The sequence below is a fragment of the Entelurus aequoreus genome, linkage group LG02, assembly GCF_033978785.1.
Source record: "Entelurus aequoreus isolate RoL-2023_Sb linkage group LG02, RoL_Eaeq_v1.1, whole genome shotgun sequence".
NCBI classification, from domain to species: Eukaryota; Metazoa; Chordata; class Actinopteri; order Syngnathiformes; family Syngnathidae; genus Entelurus; species Entelurus aequoreus.
In genome coordinates, this window is record NC_084732.1 from 6,601,098 (window position 1) to 6,622,188 (window position 21,091).

Sequence of the window (21,091 nt, forward strand, 5' to 3'; positions counted from 1 at the left end):
CTTAAAAATAAAACAAAAAACATGACTAGTAAATAACCCCCCCCCCCCTCCTGTTTGTTAGAGTGGACTATTCCGTTTATGGCAAGGCATTGTGGGTATGCTTGATGCATTCAGGGACTCCTGTATTTCCAAGCGTCGACTCTAAAATTGTTATGGTCGCTCTTTAAAATGTTTGAATATTTAGGTATTTTAGTTACTTTATTTAGTTATTTTTTATGTTTATTCCTGTTATTTTTTTATTTTTGTTTTCATTTAATTTTATGAAATGTTTTTATTTTTAATTAAAATCTCAGTTTTGATGTTTTCTGCATAATAGACTGTATTTATGTTATTCACATGTAAAAAAATACCTTAGTGTTTATTGTATATTGTGAGTGAACTGTGGTGCTGAATTTCCCCCAGGGACCAATCTATTCTATTCTATTCCTTTGTTTTAATTACATTTTTTATTTATTTGTAATTTAATTTTTTATCTATTTTTTTATTGTGATATACAGGTAAACTTATACCTGTGGACCCCGACTTAAACAAGTTGAAAAAGTTATTCGGGAGTTACCGTTTAGTGGTCAATTGTACGGAATATGCACTAATAAAAGTTTCAATCAACCAATCAATCAAAACGTCAAATTCAATTATAAAATGAAACCTCAAATGAAATTATCATTAGCACATTCTAAATATAATGTAATAATAAATAACATACAATCAAATAAAACGCAAAAAAAATTGTGTTTTTTATTTACTTTATTTGTATTTTCAATTGCATTTTTATTTTAGGTTTTGTTTCTGATTTTATTTGTTTTTTTTTAGCTTAATGATACTGAGATAGGCTCCAGCACCCCCCGCGACCTCGAAAGGGACAAGCGGTAGAAAATGGATGGATGGATGGGCTACTGAAAATTAAATAAGCCTCAAAATTATTCCAGCTTTTACCGTAACTTTGTGAAAAAACTGCTACAAATTCAAACATTCTGTGTCACAACAATTCCCCCCCAAATCTGCTTTTAATTTTTATTAATGTTTTAAATAAAAAACTTTACATTTATTTTAGTGTTTTGTTTTTACCTATAATAAATGTTTAGATTTTTAAATATTCTAATTAAAATCTTAATTTTTATCTTTATTGCTGTTTTTGGCTTATTTGTTATTCATGTTTTAATTTATTTTTTATTTTTTTTAAGCAGGAACCCACACCTTAATTTGAAGACCAGAACACTTCCTATTTCAAATTAAATTATACATTTATTTTATTTTCATTTTTTTTAGAAGGTAAAATACAATTCCGAACTGATCATTTAAATCATTAATAACAAAAAATACGACGTCAGAATGCTTGATGCATTCAGGGGCTCGTATATTTCCAAGCGGCGACTTTATAATTGTTATGGTAGCGCTTTAAAATGTTTGAAAATTGAGTTACGTGATTTTTGGTTGGAATATTATGTTATGTTTGTGTATTTCGAATGAAATGTGTTGGGAATTGTCGTTTTTAATCGGGTGTTTATAGTATCGTCGAAAGGGATGTTTTTTGTGTAGTGACACTGAACGCCACAGAAGAAAATGGCGGTTCCCTATGGGAGGACGGCATGTCGGCCTCTGCTGTATTATATTTCCCGTTTTAGGGGCTCGCCAGCCGGAAAATGTGTCTTCTGTCAGCTTTCCACCGACACTAGCCTTCGCAGGTCGGGCTTACATACCCAAATAGTGACGGAAAAGCAACGTTCTCCGTGGACTCTGATGGCCGCGGTGTGTTTGCAGAGGCTGCCCGTCATTTCGGCCGACCCCAATCCCATCGAGCTGCAGTTTGGACGCTTGTTGCAGGAGGTGCGTTTGTCCTACACCACATGATAATTAATACAATTACACGTTCCTACAATCATTATTCATTAGTCATCATTATTCATTAGTTGTAGGATTTGGTTCCTGCTCAGACACCTTCCACGAGCTTCAAACTTCCCAGTGTCATGGAACGTAGCACAGGAAAGCAGTAGTGTGACGTCACATAACAATGGCGGCGACTAAACGCTCAAATAAAAATCCACTTTATTTATACAATATAGCAAACAGCACTATTAATTAACTGTTTCCAAAGTGCCGCACATACTAATAATACAACGTAACTCAATTAAAATCATTTAAAAATAGTAGATAGAATTAATAATGAAAAAAAATTTAAAAACGCTCTAATATGTAGAAACTAATAAATCGTGTTTCCAAAGTGCCGCACTTAAAAATAATACAACGTAACTCAATTAAAATAATTAAAAAATAATAGATACAATTAATAATGAAAAAAATAATTAAAAGATAAGAATTAAAAACTTTGTACTAAGTAAAATCTAATAAAACCATGTTTCCAAAGTGCTGCACATAAAAATAATACAACGTAACTCAATTTAAATCATGTAAAAAATAATAGATGAAATTAAAATGAATAATAATAAGATAAGAATTAAAAACTCTTAATAAGTTAAAACTAATAAATCATGTTTTCAAAGTGCCGCACATAAAAATAATACAACGTAACTCAATTAAAATCATTTAAAAATAATAGATACAATTAATAATGAAAAAAAAAATTAAAAACGCTCTAATTAGTAGAAACTAATAAATCATGTTTCCAAAGTGCCGCACATAAAAATAATACAACGTAACTCAATTATAATCATTTAAAAATAATAGATAAAATAAAAATTCATAATGAAAATAAAATAAGAATAAAAAGCTAATAATTAAAAACTCTCTAATAAGTAGAAACTAATGAATCATGTTTCCAAAGTGCCGCACATAAAAATAATACAACGTAAATCTATTTAAATCATTTAAAAATAATAGATACAAATTAAAATTAATAATGAAAAGTATAAAATAATAAAAAGATAAGAATTAAAAACTCTAAAAAGTTAAAACTAATAAATCATGTTACCAAAGTGCCGCACATAAAAATAGATAAAATTAATAATTTAAAAAAAACTAATAATAAAAAGATAAGAATTAAAAACTCTCTACTAAGTAAAAACTAATAAATCATGTTTCCAAAGTGCCGCACATAAAAATAATACAACGTAACTCAATTAAAATCATTTAAAAATAATAGATAACATTACAATTAATGATGAAAATAAACTTAAGAATAAAAAGATAATAATTAAGAACATTCTAATAAGTAAAAACTAATAAATCATGTTTCCAAAGTGCTGCACTTAAAAATAATACAACGTAACTCAATTAAAATCATTTAAATATAATAAATAACATTAAAATTAATAATGAAAATAAACTTAAGAATAAAAAGATAATAATTAAGAAAACTAATAAATCATGTTTCCAAAGTGCTGCACATAAAATAATACAACGTAACTCAATTAAAATCATTTAAAAATAATAGATTAAAAAAAAAAGTATAATGAAAATAAAATAAGAATAAAAAGCTAATAATTAAAAACTCCCTAATAAGTAGAAACTAATAAATCATGTTTCCAAAGAGTCGCACATAAAAATAATACAACGTAACTCAGTTTAAATCATTTAAAAATAATAGATACAAATTAAAATTAATAATACAATAATAATAAAAAGATAATAATTAAAAACTCTCTAATATGTAGAAACTAATAGATCATGTTTCCAAAGTGCTGCACATAAAAATAATACAACGTAACTCAATTAAAATCATTTAAAATAATAGATGAAATAAACATTAATAATGAAAATAAAATAATAATTAAAAACACTCTTAAGTAAAAACTAATAAATCAAATAGAATAAAACAATAAGACACAGAGGACCACATGGCTCAAGTCAATTTAAAAGCCATAAAATTAAATAATGTATAACTCTATTTAATAAGTTTCATTTTTTTTTCATTTAATTTTTATTGACATCCAGCATCAGACATTCCTATCCATTACATCATATTTACATACATCATATGTTTGTTGTCGGCCCTAAATGTCAAAATATTTTTTTGTTTATAACCCAGCGACAAAATAATAGGTGTATAAATGACACAATATGTTACTGCATACGTCAGCAGACTATCTAGGAGTCTTTGTTTGTTTACTTACTACTAAAAGACAAATTGTGTAGTATGTTCACTATTTTATTTAAGGACTAAATTGCAATAATAAACATATGTTTAATGTACCCTAAGATTTTTTTTGTTAAAATAAAGCCAGTAATTAGAAAAGTATCAAAATACATTTTGGTACCGGTACCAAAATATTGGTATCGGGACAACACTACATTACACATACGGGTGTAACGGTACGTGTATTTGTATTGAACCATTTCAGTACGGGGGTTCCGGTTCGGTTCGGAGGTGTACCGAACGAGTTTCCACACGGACATATTAAGTAGCGTAACGCACGTTGTGTAAACAATGCACACCGAGGCACAACACACGGCATGCTAGCAGCTAACGGGCTAGGATACACAGACCATACGTCCTATTTTCACCGAACATGTCCTTTTTTGCGGATCTGTCAGGGCGGAGTTTCTTAAATACCTCAAATGTCCGGCATTTTGAGTTAGGGTTGCGTGTATTTTCAATGTACGTTCAGGGTTAAGAAGGGGTTAAAAACAAAACAAATGGTGCGTGCAGCAGCATTGGTGAGGGAGGGGCAGAGACAGAGAGAGAGAGAGAGTTACGATTAACGCGCATGCGTCGCCAGGCTCTGCTTTGTATCCATAGATTTATCACATTTAATTTTTTATTATCTATAGCAAAAGTGTGACCCGGAGGCCATTTGCGGCCTACAGCTAATGTTTTAAAGGCCCACGGCACATTCTAAAAATACTATTAAAATAAACAAAAACATAACAAAAGTGAAATAAAAATCTTAAAGGTTAAATGTAATTTAGAAAAAGTTGCAATGTTGACTAATAAAACAAAACTGTTTCTTTTGTCTTTGAAACTGTCATTGCTCAAAACATAATATTGAATCAAAATCAATGTTATTATGTATTATTGACCTATCCAAGGTTCCCATTACTTCGCATCAAATATTCCACTAAGAAAAATATTTTTGATGGAAGATTTTGCAAATTTGGTAAATGAATAACCCAAAAATGTATATATTGTTGTTTTCTTACTGAACCGAAAATGAACCGAACCGTGACCTCTAAACCGAAGTACGTACCGAACCGAAATTTTTGTGTACCGTTCCACCCCTAACTAAAAGACAAGTTGTCCAGTATGTTCACTATTTTATTTATCTAAATTGCAATAAGAAACATGTGTTTAATGTACCCTAACATTTTTGTGTTAAAATAAAGCCAATAATGCCATTTTTTGTGGTTCCCCTTTATTTAGAAAAGTATCAAAATACATCTTGGTACCGGGACAACACGACATTACACACAGTTTGAACAGGAACACTGTGTATAAAAGTGATTCTTGAGAATATATGAACTAGGTCATACATGTAAGTTGTTGTCATATGTCAGGATGGCCGAGCGCTCATCTTGTCACTTTAATCATTGATTTGTCGTTCATTATTCCCTCGTAGTAGTATCAAATCAAATAAAATCAACTTTATCTTGTCACTTTAATCATTGATTTGTTGTTCATTATTCCCTCGTAATAGTATCAAATCAAATCAAATCAACTTTATCTTGTCACTTTAATCATTGATTTGTTGTTCATTATTCCCTCGTAGTAGTATCAAATCAAATCAAATCAACTTTATCTTGTCACTTTAATCATTGATTTGTTGTTCATTATTCCCTCGTAGTAGTATCAAATCAAATCAAATCAACTTTATCTTGTCACTTTAATCATTGATTTGTTGTTCATTATTCCCTTGTAGTAGTATCAAATCAAATCAAATCAACTTTATTTATAAAGCACATTTAAAATTTACCACAGGGGTAGCCAAAGTGCTGTACAATGGGCAGGTTAAAAGATAATACGAGAACCGAGCAAACACAACACAACACAAACAGAACACGATACAAAATAAATAAATAAAATAAAATAAATAAAACACAAAAAGATAAAAACAGGTTCACAGCAGGTGTATTATGGGGCACCATTGCAGGATGGATATCACTCAGTGTTAAAAGCCATGGAATAAAAGTATGTTTTTAAGATAGTAGTAGTAGTAGTAGTAGTCGTTGTCGTAGTAGTAGATGCTGCATGGTTACTAAGTCATACATGTAAGTTGTTGTCATATGTCAGGATGGCTGAGCGCTCATCTTGTCACTTTAATCATTGATTTGTTGTTCATTATTCCCTTGTAGTAGTAGTAGTAGTAGTAGTAGTAGTAGTAGTAGTAGTAGATGCTGCAAGGTTACTAGGTCATACATGTAAGTTGTTGTCATATGTCAGGATGGCTGAGCGCTCATCTTGTCACTTTAATCATTGATTTGTTGTTCATTATTTCCTTGTAGTAGTAGTAGTAGTAGTAGTAGTCGTTGTCGTAGTAGTAGTAGTAGTAGATGCTGCATGGTAACTAGGTCATACATGTAAGTTGTTGTCATATGTCAGGATGACTGAGCGCTCATCTTGTCACTTTAATCATTGATTTGTTGTTCATTATTCCCTCGTAGTAGTAGTAGTAGTAGTAGTCGTCGTAGTAGTAGTAGATGCTGCATGGTTACTAGGTCATACATGTAAGTTGTTGTCATATGTCAGGATGGCTGAGCGCTCATCTTGTCACTTTAATCATTGATTTGTTGTTCATTATTCCCTTGTAGTAGTAGTAGTAGTAGTAGTAGTAGTCGTTGTCGTAGTAGTAGTAGTAGATGCTGCATGGTTACTGGGTCATACATGTAAGTTGTTGTCATATGTCAGGATGGTCATCTTGTCACTTTAATCATTGATTTGTTGTTCATTATTCCCTCGTAGTAGTAGTAGTAGTAGTAGTAGTAGTCGTTGTCGTAGTAGTAGTAGTAGATGCTGCATGGTTACTGGGTCATACATGTAAGTTGTTGTCATATGTCAGGATGGTCATCTTGTCACTTTAATCATTGATTTGTTGTTCATTATTCCCTTGTAGTAGTAGTAGTAGTAGTAGTAGTAGTCGTTGTCGTAGTAGTAGTAGTAGATGCTGCATGGTTACTGGGTCATACATGTAAGTTGTTGTCATATGTCAGGATGGTCATCTTGTCACTTTAATCATTGATTTGTTGTTCATTATTCCCTCGTAGTAGTAGTAGTAGTAGTAGTAGTAGTCGTTGTCGTAGTAGTAGTAGTAGATGCTGCATGGTTACTGGGTCATACATGTAAGTTGTTGTCATATGTCAGGATGGTCATCTTGTCACTTTAATCATTGATTTGTTGTTCATTATTCCCTTGTAGTAGTAGTAGTAGTAGTAGTAGTAGTCGTTGTCGTAGTAGTAGTAGTAGATGCTGCATGGTTACTGGGTCATACATGTAAGTTGTTGTCATATGTCAGGATGGTCATCTTGTCACTTTAATCATTGATTTGTTGTTCATTATTCCCTCGTAGTAGTAGTAGTAGTAGTAGTAGTCGGAGTCGTATTAGCAGTAGTCGTAGTAGTAGTACTATAAGAATATATGCCTAATGAGGCCGTGCTACATACTGTGGGTACAGTAGGTGGCGGTATGCAAGCCGGCAGAAAAAGTGTTAGAAGAAGAAGTTGTCACGATGGCGTGTGTGTGTGGTCAGATGGAGCTGGAGACGAGCATCCTGTCGGAGCACGAGCTGCGGCTGCAGGACGACGCGGAGCGACTGCGGCGCATGCAGACGGACGGCTACGACTCCGACGAGGAGGACTACCGCAAGGACCAGGAGATCGTGCTCACCCAGGACCTGGAGGACGCGTGGGAGCAGAAGCTGAAGAGCTTCCAGCCGGCGGCCAGGGTCCACGGTCAGTGGCTTCCTACTCCCGTGACACTTCGTGCGTCGCTAAGCAACGGTGGCCGATATTTGTGTGTCCGCAGCCGAGGCGGATAAGGACCTGACCTCGGCGCGGCGGCGCCTGGCGGACTCCCTGGTCCTGGTGTCCGAGCAGCAGGCGGGGGGCAAGAAGCTGTGGACGCTCCCTCAGGCCGAGTGGCGGGAAGGAGAGACCCTGCGGGGCACGGCCGAGAGAGCGCTCGCCTCCCTGCCAGGTATTTACACAACACAGCAACCATCTTTTTCTTTTTTTGATCCGTGATGATTGACAGCCGTCTTCTCTCAGACGCCGCTCCCGAGGCCACCTTCCTGGGCAACGCCCCCTGCGGCGTGTACAAGTACAAGCTGCCCAGAGCCGCCAGGACCGACACCTCGCTGGGGTTCAAGATCTTCTTCTTCAAAGCCGTCCTCGGCGCCGCCCCGGCGCCGCCAAGCCCCGCCCTCATGTGGCTGAGGAAAGACGAACTGCAGCGCTTCCTCAAGCCGGCCTACGCCACCAAGGTGGAGCGCTTCCTGCTCGGCCTGTGACGCACGCCGGCACATCTCTACGGAGCCCCTAAAGGGACATGGGGGAAAACTATTTTTTTTATAATTTATTAATTTTATTTTATTTTTTGAGAAACTTTCTCGTGCGCACTTGAAACTTGAAACTAAAGTTATAAAAAAATATTTTTTTTTAATTATAATTTTTTAAAAATTTATTTATTTTTTAGACATGTATCAACTTTTACAACTTTATAAAGTTGTAAAAAAAAATAAAAATTTTTTTTATATAATTTTTTATTTATTTATTGTTTTAGACATGTATGTCGTGCGCACGAGATACATGTCTAAAACAATAAATAAATAAATTATACTTTTTTTTTTTTTATAACTTTATAAAAAGTTTCAAGTGCGCACGAGATACATGTCTAAAACAATAAATAAATAAATAAATTATAACATTTTTTTTTTATAACTTTATAAAAAGTTTCAAGTGCGCACTAGAAAGTTTCTCATGCGCACGAGATACATGTCTAAAAAAATAAAACAATTATACATTTTTTATTTTTTTTTACAACTTTTTATAAAGTTGTAAAAAAAAAAAATTTTTAATAATTTTTTATTTTTTACTTTTTAGACATGAATCTCGTGCGCACGAGATACATGTCTAAAACAATAAATAATAAAATAAATTATAAATTTTTTAAATTTTTTGTTATAACTTTATAAAAAGTTTCAAGTGCGCACGAGAAAGTTTCTCATGCTCACGAGATACATGTCTAAAAAAATAAAACAATTATACCTTTTTTTTGTGCACGAGAAACTTTTTATAAAGTTGTAAAAAAAAATACAAAAATTTTTAATATAATTTTTTATTTATTTATTTTTTAGACATGTCTAAAACAATAAATAAATAATAAAAAATTTTTTTTTATAACTTTATAAAAAGTTTCAAGTGCGCACGAGATACATGTCTAAAAAAATAAAACAATTATACTTTTTTTTTTTTATAACTTTATAAAAAGTTTCTCGTGCGCACGAGATACATGTCAAAAAAAAAGAAAAAAATTTTTTTTCTAACTTTTTAAAAAGTTTCTCGTGTGCACAAGATACATGTCTAAAAAAAAAAAAATTATAAAAATGTTTTTTTTATTTTTATAACTTTATAAAAAGTTTCTCGTGAGCATGAGATACTGTCAAAAAAAATTGTATTTTAAAATTTTTTTTTACACGTATCTCGTGATCACATGTCTTAAAAAAGAAAAAACAATTATAATTTTTTATATTTTTTTTATAACTTTATAAAAAGTTTCTCGTGCGCATGAGAAACATGTCTAAAACAATAAATAAAAAAATAAATTATACATTTTTTTTTTTTTTATAACTTTATAAAAAGTTTCTCATGCGCACGAGATACATGTCTAAAAAATTACAATTTTTTTTTCTAACTTTATAAAAAGTTTCTCGTGTGCACAAGATACATGTCTAAAAAAAAAAAAAATTATAATTTTTTTTTTTTTTATAACTATAAAAAGTTTCTCGTGAGCATGAGATACATATCAAAAAAAAAATTGTATTTTTAAAAAATAAATTTAAAAAACATTTTTTTAGACATGTATCTCGTGCTCACATGTCTTAAAAAAGAAAAAACAATTATAATTTTTTAAATTTTTTTTATAACTTTATAAAAAGTTTCTCGTGCGCACGAGAAACATGTCTAAAAAAAATAAATGAAAAAAATAATAAAAAATTTTCTTTTCCCCCCATGTCCCTTTAGGCCGGGGCTCCGTACATCTCTAGCGTTGGTTGGTGATTTTTTTTTTTTTTTTTTACAATGACAATAAATCCGTGGATCTTCAGTGTGTAGGTAGGTGTACCTAATGAAGTGGCCGCCAAGAATGGGTTCCACTCACATTCACTTTTTTCTGCATCACCTAAATGAAATTACTCTTGTTTGTACAAAATAATTCCTTAGAATTTGGTGATGCATTTAACGTAGCTTTAAAAATATAAGACTCAAGGACAAATGGACAAATACTTATTTGTTAAAATAATAAATCGATAAAGCATTTTAAATTATATTTTCATGTGTGTGTGGACAACTTGCGCAACTTGGTTCTTCGGACCACCAATCACCGACATGCCAGGCTCTGCCAGTTTTACAACAATGTTTTATTTTGCAATAAATTGTCTTTGTGCTTTTCAACAATTGTCTTTTCGTCAGTCTCGCTCTCGCTCGTGCTCCACCATCAAAAACCCCCTCTCCTTCCCCGCTGCTCCCTTTAACAGAGCGACGGGCGATTAGATAAGCACGCCCAGGTGGGCCATCTACGCACCTGTCGCTGATCTCGAAGCCGGTCCTGGCACACCCCGCTTCGCTGCAGGTCCGCAGGCCACACCCCCTCCACAGTATATATATATATATTAGGGCTGCAACTAACGATTAATTTGATAATCGATTAATCTGTCGATTATTACTTCGATTAATCGATTAATAATCGGATAAAAGAGACAAACTACATTTCTATTCTACCCAGTATTCTATTGAAAAAAAACCAGCATACTGGCACCATACTTATTTTGATTATTGTTTCTCAGCTGTTTGTAAATGTTGCAGTTTATAAATAAAGGTTTATTAAAAAAAAAAAAAAAGATTTTTTTTTTTAATTAAAAAAAAACAACTCTGCGCATGCCCATAGCATAGATCCAACGAATCAATGACTAAATTAATCAGCAACTATTTTAATAATCGATTAGTTGTTGCAGCCCTAATATATATATATATATATATATATATATATATATATATATATATATATATATATATATATATATATATATATATATTAGGGCTGCAACAACTAATATATATATATATATATATATATATATATATATATATATATATATATATATATATATATATATATATATATATATATATTAGGGCTGCAACAACTAATCGATTAAAATCGATTATAAAAATAGTTGCCGATTAATTTAGTCATCGATTCGTTGGATCTATGCTATGCGCATGCGCAGAGGCTTTTTTTAATTTTTATTTTAAAAAAAATTTTTATTTTTATTTTTTTAAATAAACCTTTATTTATAAACTGCAACATGTACAAACAGCTGAGAAACAATAATAAAAATAAGTATGGTGCCAGTATGCTGTTTTTTTCAATAAAATACTGGAAAGGATAGAAATGTAGTTTGTCTATTTTATCCGATTATTAATCGATTAATCGAAGTAATAATCAACAGATTAATCGATTATCAAATTAATCGTTAGTTGCAGCCCTAATATATATATATAATTACACTTAAACTGTATGATAAAAGATTAATTGTAAGATAATTTCTTCCAATTTGTTCAACAAAAAACGTGTCTGATAATAATATAGGTCAGGGGTCGGCAACCCAAAATGTTGAAAGACCGTATTGGACCAAAAATACAAAAACAAATCTGTCTGGAGCCGCAAAAAATTCAAAGCCATATTACATACAGATAGTGTGTCATGAGATATAAATTGAATTAAGAGGACTTAAAGGAAACTAAATGAGCTCAAATATACCTACAAATGAGGCATAATGATGCAATATGTACATATAGCTAGCTTAAATAGCATGTTAGCATCGATTAGCTAGCATTAATCAACGACCAAATATGTCTGATTAGCACTCCACACAAGTCAATGACATCAACAAAACTCACCTTTGTGCATTCACGTACAACGTTAACAGTTTTGTGGACAAAATGAGACAGAAAAAGAAGTGGCATAAAACACGTCCTAGAAAGTCGGAGAAAGTTATACATGTAAACAAACTACGGTGAGTTCAAGGACCGCCAAAATTAGTAGGACAAAACGGCGCTCGCCAAATACTTGAATCAGTGAAGCATGTTTAATACAAACAGTGTGATTTATAACAATTAGGGAGGTTTGCGTCATGATTGTCCTCCTACAGAAACCATATTAAAACAAAAAATATATTTTTTCCCCTCATCTTTTTCCATTTTTCATACATTTTTGAAAAAGCTCCAGAGAGCCACTAGGGCGGCGCTAAAGAGCCGGCTCTAGAGCCGCGGGTTGCCGACCCCTGATATAGGTAAAAATTAGTGTTTGTTAGACAGCACTTTTTTTTTGTATTTTTAGGTAATTTATAACTAAATTAGATTAAAACATTTTTTTAAATTGAAAACCAGAACAAAAAAAATCATTCAAATTTTTATATTTTATTAGTAAATAAGTTATAAAATATACAATGAAAAAAAATAAATATATATATATATATATATATATATATAATAATATTCAACCGTTTTTTTTAATTTATTAATTTTTTTTCAACTCTGATAGATAATTCTGGTTCGAAATTAAAATAAATAGATACATCAAGGTTTAAAAAAAGTACGTAAAATGCAGCACAACATTTTGATTTTTTTTTTTTTTAAATCCCCCCACAAAACAAACCAATGTCCCCAAAAAAATACTGCAACAAACATCATAGCAACACGCTGTTGATGTGTGCGACTGCGCCCCCTGGTGGCGGGAGCCGCGTAAAGCCCCACATGTCACCAAACAGACGATCTTTTGCTGCAGCTCAAGACACATGTTGACCGTCGTGTCGTGACAGGACGCCGCCGCTAGATGGCAGTACGTGCACGCCTGCTGACCCCGAGTCCTGCTGGACTGCGGAGAGAGAGAGAGAGAGAGAGAGAGAGATTGTCATCTCCTGCTTCTTCTCATTTTGCACAGCGAACATCTTTCCCTTCCACAAGAGCTTCCATTCAGAGGTGAGCTGACACCATTTAAACTCCTTCTTTCCCCGCGTGTCACATCTGTCCCTACACCACATCTTTTCAATTTGCGGCCCGGTCTCCTCCTGCTGACGCCACCAACTGATTGTCATGCAGCTGATGTGTGAAGGTCGGCCTGAACTCTCCCACACAATCACTGACGCACCCGCATCCTCGGGAAAAGACTCCGCTTCGGTGTTTTTGTGGGCCCTCGTTAGAGCTCAGAGCCCATTTAGGGGTCACGGTCTCCAAAGCGCGGCACGGCAGCCATTTTCTCTCCACTGATTTGATTGATTGAGACTTTTATTAGTAGGTTGCACAGTGAAGTACATATTCCGTACAATTGACCACTAAATGGTAACACCCGAATACGTTTTTCAACTTGTTTAAGTCGGGGTCCACTTAATTCATTCTGCCCTCAGCTTTTAGTCTTTTCAGTCTGTGAAACGCTCTCCCTGACCACCTGAGGGCACCACAGACTGTGGATGCTTTTAAAAAAGGCTTAAAAACCCTTCTTTTAAAAAAAAAGGCTTTTTTTTTTTAGATAGATGGATAGATAGATAGTACTTTATTGATTCCTTCAGGAGAGTTCCCTCAGGAAAATTTAATTATTATTATTATTATTTTGTATTTTATTTTATTTTTTAGATATATGCATACTAGTTGTAGCTATTTGGCTGTTCTAGTTTTTATTTTTTAAATTTTTTTATTATCTTTTTATTTTTATTTTTTTAATACACTGTAGCACTTTGAGGTTGTTTACTCAAAGTGCTTTTTACAAATAAAATCTATTATTATTATTATTATTATTAGTAAACAAAAAATAGATGTATTAGTAAACAATAATTTAGATCATTTAGCCTATTAACCTAAACTGGTTGTTTTTTTTCTATATTTAATAATAAATATCATCTGTTTATATAAAGTTTGGAACCCTCGATGCAATGTTTTAATGTTGACTAATCCAAATTATTATTATTTTTTTAGAAAAAACAAAAGAACGCCACTAAGAGCTAGCAAATGTTATACATAGTATTTTAGGATAGTATTTTTTATTTACTGTTTTTATTTTCGGTTTTGTTTCTGTTTTTATTTTTTATTTTGCTTAATGCTATTGAAAAATTCAATAACCCTCAAAATTATTCCAACTTTTACCGTAACTTTGTGAAAAAACTGCTACAAATTAAAATATTCTGTGTCTTAACAATTCCCCACCAAAATGTTTGTTTGTTTTTATTTTTATTTTTTTACTTATTTTTATTTTTACTTTTATTTTTGTATAATTCTTTTTGTGAAACTTGTGGACGACAGAGCAGACAGCAGACGATAAGGAAGACTTTGGTGGTGTTTCTTTATGTAATTGTAATTAATTATTACTATTATTAGATATTATTAATTAAAACAGTACAATAATTTAAGTATGGGTTTTACTGTGTCACGGTCTCCAAAGTGCGGCACGGCAGACATTTTCTGTCCACTGCCCTCAGCTTTTAGTCTTTTCAGTCTGTGGAACGCTCTCCCTGACCACCTGAGGGCACCACAGACTGTGGATGCTTTTAAAAAAGGCTTAAAAAGCCTTTTTTTTTTTTTTTTTTTAGATATATGCATACTAGTTGTAGCTATTTGGCTGTTCTAGTTTTTATTTTTTTAAATTTTTTATCATCTTTTTTTTTTTTTTTTTAATACACTGTAGCACTTTGAGGTTGTTTACTCAAAGTGCTTTTTACAAATAAAATGTATTATTATTATTATTAGTAAACAAAAAATAGATGTATTAGTAAACAATAATTTAGATCATTTAGCCTATTAACCTAAACTGGTTGTTTTTTTCTATATTTAATAATAAATATCATCTGTTTATTTAAAGTTTGGAACCCTCGATGCAATGTTTTAATGTTGACTAATCCAAATTATTATTATTTTTAAAAAAAAACAAAAGAACGCCACTAAGAGCTAGCAAATGTTATACATAGTATTTTAGGATAGTATTTTTTATTTACTATTTTTATTTTCGGTTTTGTTTCTGTTTTTATTTTTTATTTTGCTTAATGCTATTGAAAAATTCAATAAGCCTCAAAATTATTCCAACTTTTACCGTAACTTTGTGAAAAAACTGCTACAAATTCAAATATTCTGTGTCTTAACAATTCCCCACCAAAATGTTCGTTTGTTTTTATTTTTATATATTTTTTAATTTTAATTTTTTACTTTTATTTTTGTATAATTCTTTTTGTGAAACTTGTGGACGACAGAGCAGACAACAGACGATAAGGAAGACTTTGGTGGTGTTTCTTTATGTAATTGTAATTAATTATTACTATTATTAGATATTAATAATTAAAACAGTACAATAATTTAAGTACGGGTTTTACTGGGTCAGGGTCTCCAAAGTGCGCCACGGCAGACATTTTCTGTTCACTGCCCTCAGCTTTTTTAGTCAATACAAAATAATGTTTTCGTAAACAATAATTTAGATCATTTAGCCTATTACCTGAAAGGGGTTGTTTTTTTCTATATTAAATAATACATATCATCTGTTTATATAAAGTTTGGAACCCTCGATGCAATGTTTTAATGTTAACTGCTCCAAATTATTATTATTTTTTAAAAACAAAAGGAGTCCACTAAGAGCTAGCAAATGTTATAAATAGTATTTTAGGAGAGCAGATAATTGTTTTTATTTTAGTTTTTTATTAACTCTTTTTATTTTCCGTTTTGTTTCTGTTTTTATGTATTTATTTTTTATTTAGCTTAATGCTATTGCAAAATTAAATAAGCCTAAAAATTATTCCAACTTTTACCGTAACTTTGTGAAAAAACTGCTACAAATTCAAATATTCTATGTCACAACAATTCCCGCCCAAAATTCTTCACTTATTTTCATTTTTGTTTGTATTTTTATTAATTTTTAAATTTAAATTTTTACTTTCATTTTTGTACAATTATTTTTTTTAAATTAAAATCTTATTTTTTATGTTCATTCCTGTTTTTAATATTTTTTTTATTTATGTTTTAATTTTAATTAAATTTTTTGGTTTTCATTTTAATTTTATGAAATGTTTTTATTTTTAATTAAAATCTTAGTTTTGATGTTTTACTTTTGTTTTGATGTCATTTTTATTAATTTTTAAATTTATTTTTCATCTATTTTTTTTAAATTTTAAACTGATATCTCAAATCAGTGTCAAAATGAACCCTCAAATGAAATCACTGTTAGCACATTTTAACTAATAATGTAATAATAACTAACGTACAATCAAACAAAACAAAAACATGTGTGTTTTTTATTTACTTTATTTGTATTTTCAATTTTATTTATATTTTCGGTTTTGTTTCTGTTTTTATTTTTATTTTTTAAATTTAGCTTAATGCTATTGAAAATTAAATAAGCCTCAAAATTATTCCAACTTTTACTGTAACTTTGTGAAAAAACTGCTACAAATTCATAACATTCTATGTCACAACAATTCACCCCCAAAATCTGCTTCTGTTTTCATTTTTGTTTTTATTTCTATTAATGTTTTAATTCAAATTTGTCAAGTTTTTACCTTTAATAAATGTTTTGATTTTAATTAATACATTTTAATTAATTAATTTAATTTAAATCACAATTTTTATGTTTATTCCTGTTTTTAGCTTTTTTATGTATGTTTTATTTAAATATTTTTTGTTTATTAGGTCACACATGTGATCTGTTTTCATATGTCAGGATGGCCGAGCGGTCTAAGGCGCCAGACTCAAGGTCACACCTTCCCTGCTTGGGTATTCTGGTCTCCAGTTGGAGGCGTGGGTTCAAATCCCACTTCTGACATTGAACTTTTTGTGATGAAGATAAATGACTACTATAGATGGTTGTCAACAGTTCAAGATGGCTGAAGACTTTTCAAGTGTAAAACATACACGGAGAATGTCTGAAACTTACTTTTGTGGGAAAGTAATGAGAGAGTATAATGACTTTGTAAAAGTAATGTTCCAAACGGTGGTAAAGTAGTATATAAACATTTACACACACAGCAGCGTCTTGACTTCCTAGTCTTTATATTTTTATTTCATCTTCTTTTATACAGCATAAGACAATTCACAACAGATTTCAAACTATAACTTTGCCCCAAAAGTTCAATGTCAGAAGTGGGATTTGAACCCACGCCTCCAACCGGAGACCAGAATTCCCAAGCAGGGAAGGTGTGACCTTGAGTCTGGCGCCATAGACCACTCGGCCATCCTGACAGTTGAGAACCAGCACATCAACAACTGAGAGCAGACTTTGTACAGTAAGTGATTGTTTACTTTTGGTTTATTATGGTTAGTTTGTATCTTCTTTTTTTTTAAATATAAAAAACCCCAAAACTTAGTTTTTCTGCCAAAAGTGGAATATATGATGTGAAGTAATTGGAGCTTTCAATGGGTCAGTAATTCATAACAACATTATTATTATTTTTTTTTAGCAATGACAGTTAAAAAAATATATAAATAAATCACACTAAAATTCTCAGAGATCCAAAAGGGTCCCACCCATAGAAGTGTTCAAATAAGTCATACGTTATTTATTTTTTTAACTTTTAACATTTAAATATGTAGATCAAGTTCTGATCCATTTGTCGATTATAAGTTTTTATCTAGTTTTTTGTTTGTTTAATTCTATTGTTGTCATTAGAAAAATCGTTTTTTATGGCAAACACACAAACTATGCAATATTTCCCTCTAAAAGTGGAATATTTGATGTAAAGTAATTGGAGCCTTCAATAGGTCAATAAATCATAACAACATTAATTTGTATTCATTTCTTATTTTTTGAGCAATTAAAGATTAAAAAAATAAATGCAAATAAGTCATACATTTTTTTTTTAACTTTCAACTTTTAAATCTCTAAATCACTTAAGATCCATTTATTGATTATAAGTTTTAATATATATATATATATATATATATATATATATATATATATATATATATATATATATATATATATATATATATATATATATAGATATATATATATATGTATATATATATATATATATATATATATATATATATATATATATATATATATATATATATATATATATATATATATATATATATTTTTGTCATAAAAAAAAGAATTTTTTTTTATGGCAAACACATAAAATATGCAATATTTCCCCCTAAAAGTGGAATATTTAAACTATCATTGCTCAAAAAATAATAATGAATCATAATACATGTTGTTATGAATTATTGACATATTAAAGGCTCCAATTACTTCACATCAAATATTCCACTTTTAGGGGAAAATATTGAATATTTTTTATGTTTTCCAGAAAAACTAAGTTTTGGGGGGGGTTTTATGACAAAAAAGAAGATACAAACTAACCATAATAAACCAAAATCAAACAATCACTTACTGTACAAAGTCTGCTCTCAGTTGTTGATGCGCTGCTTCTTAACTGTCAGGATGGCCGAGTGGTCTAAGGCGCCAGACTCAAGGTCACACCTTCCCTGCTTGGGAATTCTGGTCTCCAGTTGGAGGCGTGGGTTCAAATCCCACTTCTGACAATGTACTTTTGGGTTAAAGTTGAGAAAAGCTGCTTCCTGCCATATGCCAGAATTTCCCTGTCAATTTCTTTGTGATTGTTTTGTCCGAAAATATTTGAATTTGCAGCTTTTACCGAAAATTTTAAGGAATGTTTTTTTATTTTTTTATTTTTTTCAATTTCAATAATACGAGGGAATAATGAACAACAAATCAATGATTGAAGTCACAAGCTTGAAATCCTACAATTTTCTGTTTGTGGACAAGGAGACTACAGCCATGGAAGCACCATTCGAGGGAGTCAAATCGTAGATTAGGATTTTTCCGCGAGCAGACAAAACAATGACTTGTCTGTCCTATTCGTCCATGCTGGGTGCTCTCATATTCAATTCAATTTTCCTTTTCAGCAAGCTTCTCCATGATGTGATCCATCTTGCGATTCAGTTTAGAAATCTCCACAGTCTGTGTTCCCACAGCCCTGCCCAAACCTTCCATTGCGACGAACAGCCTTTGGGCTCCTTTAGTGGCTGCCATCGTCTTACGAATTTGACGATACACCAGAGCAATGCCCAGCCCAATCAGCAGGTGCCCCGCGGTCACGGTTCCAAATAGGTAGATGTCGTCCACGTCCTCGATGGAAAGGACTGAGAGGCACATGATTCTCCATTTATCCCAGGAATCTCTCACGTACCCCGCAGCAATGGTTCCATCAGGGCAGCCAGGCTCCCCAGAACCTCTTTTCCTCGTCAAAAAGATTTTGTCAATGGCGTCGAGAGTCCAGCTGATCATTTCCATTTCCGTTTAGATTTGAGGATGGCGCAAAGAAAGAGGCTTCAAAATAGTTCAGACAAGACAAAAACGAAGAGAGCAAGCTGGGAGAAGAAGGGAGCGGAAAAAAATGCGACCGCCCTCACCAGAGGCAAGACAGAAAGGCAATTCAGAAGAGGTTTCAAACTATAACTTTGCCCAATGCCAGAAGTGGGATTTGAACCCACGCCTCCAACTGGAGACCAGAATTCCCAAGCAGGGAAGGTGTGACCTTGAGTCTGGCGCCTTAGACCGCTCAGCCATCCTGACATGTGACTACCTTTAAAATATAGACCGTTTAAAAAATTAAATAATCACACTAAAATTCTCGGGGATCCAAAAGGGTCCCACTCATAAAAGTGCTAAAATAAGTCAAAAATTATTATAATTTTTTTTACTTTTAACATTTAACTTCTCCAGATCAACTTCAAATCCATTTGTTGATTATAAGTTTTTATATATATTTTATTTTTATTTTATTTTATTTTTGTCATAGAAAAGATAGTTTTTTATGGCAAACACACAAACTATGCAATATTTTCCCCTAAAAGTGGAATATTTGATGTGAAGTAATTGGAGCCTTCAATAGGTCAATAATTCATAACAACATTTGTTATGATTCATTATTATTTATTTAGCAATGATAGTTAAAAAAATAAAATAAAAAAATCACTCTAAAATTCTTAGGGATCCAAAAGGGTCCCACTCATAAAAGTGTTAAAATAATTGATTTTTTTTTTTTACTTTCAACTTTTAAATTGCTAAATCAATTTAAGATATACGTGTCGATTATAAATATTTTTTTGTTTTTTTAATTATATTTTTGTCATACCAAAATAGTTTCTAGTGTCGAGTGTCTACTTTTAAGTATGTGCAGTATAAAGTAAGTAAAACATCAATAGAGTATTTGTTTTCCTTTTTTTTGTTAAAATTCTGTGCTTTTTCAGATCAAGTTTAAAAAGAACACCTAAAACATTGGGAACAAATTCCTAAAATTACATTTTGATTTAAAATTAGGACACAACAAACACAAAGAAAATGACAGCGCAATTCTATCATATGACAGGAAGTTGCTCTTATTTTCCAAACTTTGATTTTGCCCCAAAAGAACAATGTCAGAAGTGGGATTTGAACCCACGCCTCCAACTGGAGACCAGAATTCCCAAGCAGGGAAGGTGTGACCTTGAGTCTGGCGCCTTAGACCATCCTGACATGTATGACCTAGTAAACATGCAGCATCTACTACTACTACTACTACTCTTTATGTTTATTCCTGTTTTTTATTAAGTTCTTTATTTATGTTTTAATTTACATTTTTACTTTTATTTCTGGTTTTCATTTTATTTCATGAAATGTTTTTATTTTTAATTAAAATCTTAGATTTTGGATGTTTTCCTTAGTTTTTTATTAAATTTGTAATTATTTATTCTTCTTTTTTAAAAAAATCTATTTTTATATTTTGATGTAATGGTAAACTCAAACCTCAAGTCAATATTAAAATGAACCCTCAAATGAAATTACTGTTAGCACATTTTAAATAACAATGTGATAATAATTAAAGTACAATTAAATAAAACACAAAGTGTGTGCTTTTTATTTACTTTATTTGTATTTTCAATTCTA

At 31.4% G+C, this 21,091-nt stretch overlaps 1 protein-coding gene and 4 non-coding genes across 6 annotated transcripts; 3 read left to right on the plus strand and 2 right to left on the minus strand.

Annotated features, from left to right (window-relative positions):
- The first annotated feature begins 1,524 nt into the window (after positions 1 to 1,524).
- Positions 1,525 to 8,510, plus strand: LOC133662161 (large ribosomal subunit protein mL46-like). 2 transcript variants are annotated; one of them, XM_062065900.1, is made up of 5 exons: positions 1,583 to 1,682; positions 1,759 to 1,824; positions 7,635 to 7,836; positions 7,910 to 8,080; positions 8,152 to 8,510. In XM_062065900.1, the coding sequence occupies exons 3-5, from the start codon at positions 7,635 to 7,637 to the stop codon at positions 8,391 to 8,393; spliced, it is 615 nt and encodes a 204-aa protein (XP_061921884.1). In that variant the 5' UTR covers positions 1,583 to 1,682; positions 1,759 to 1,824; the 3' UTR covers positions 8,394 to 8,510. The 2 variants fall into 2 exon arrangements, with proteins under 2 accessions (XP_061921875.1, XP_061921884.1); XM_062065891.1 differs by having other exon boundaries at positions 1,525 to 1,824.
- Positions 8,511 to 16,850: 8,340 nt separating this feature from the next.
- On the plus strand, positions 16,851 to 16,957 carry trnal-caa (transfer RNA leucine (anticodon CAA)). Its single transcript has 2 exons — positions 16,851 to 16,888; positions 16,912 to 16,957. It is a non-coding gene; the product is annotated as a tRNA-Leu (tRNA).
- A 309-nt stretch (positions 16,958 to 17,266) lies between these two features.
- On the minus strand, positions 17,267 to 17,373 carry trnal-caa (transfer RNA leucine (anticodon CAA)). Its single transcript has 2 exons — positions 17,336 to 17,373; positions 17,267 to 17,312 (listed from the first exon to the last, which is right to left on the minus strand). It is a non-coding gene; the product is annotated as a tRNA-Leu (tRNA).
- Positions 17,374 to 18,577: 1,204 nt separating this feature from the next.
- Positions 18,578 to 18,684, plus strand: trnal-caa (transfer RNA leucine (anticodon CAA)). The gene is made up of 2 exons: positions 18,578 to 18,615; positions 18,639 to 18,684. It is a non-coding gene; the product is annotated as a tRNA-Leu (tRNA).
- Positions 18,685 to 19,631: 947 nt separating this feature from the next.
- On the minus strand, positions 19,632 to 19,738 carry trnal-caa (transfer RNA leucine (anticodon CAA)). The gene is made up of 2 exons: positions 19,701 to 19,738; positions 19,632 to 19,677 (listed from the first exon to the last, which is right to left on the minus strand). It is a non-coding gene; the product is annotated as a tRNA-Leu (tRNA).
- Positions 19,739 to 21,091: the final 1,353 nt, after the last annotated feature.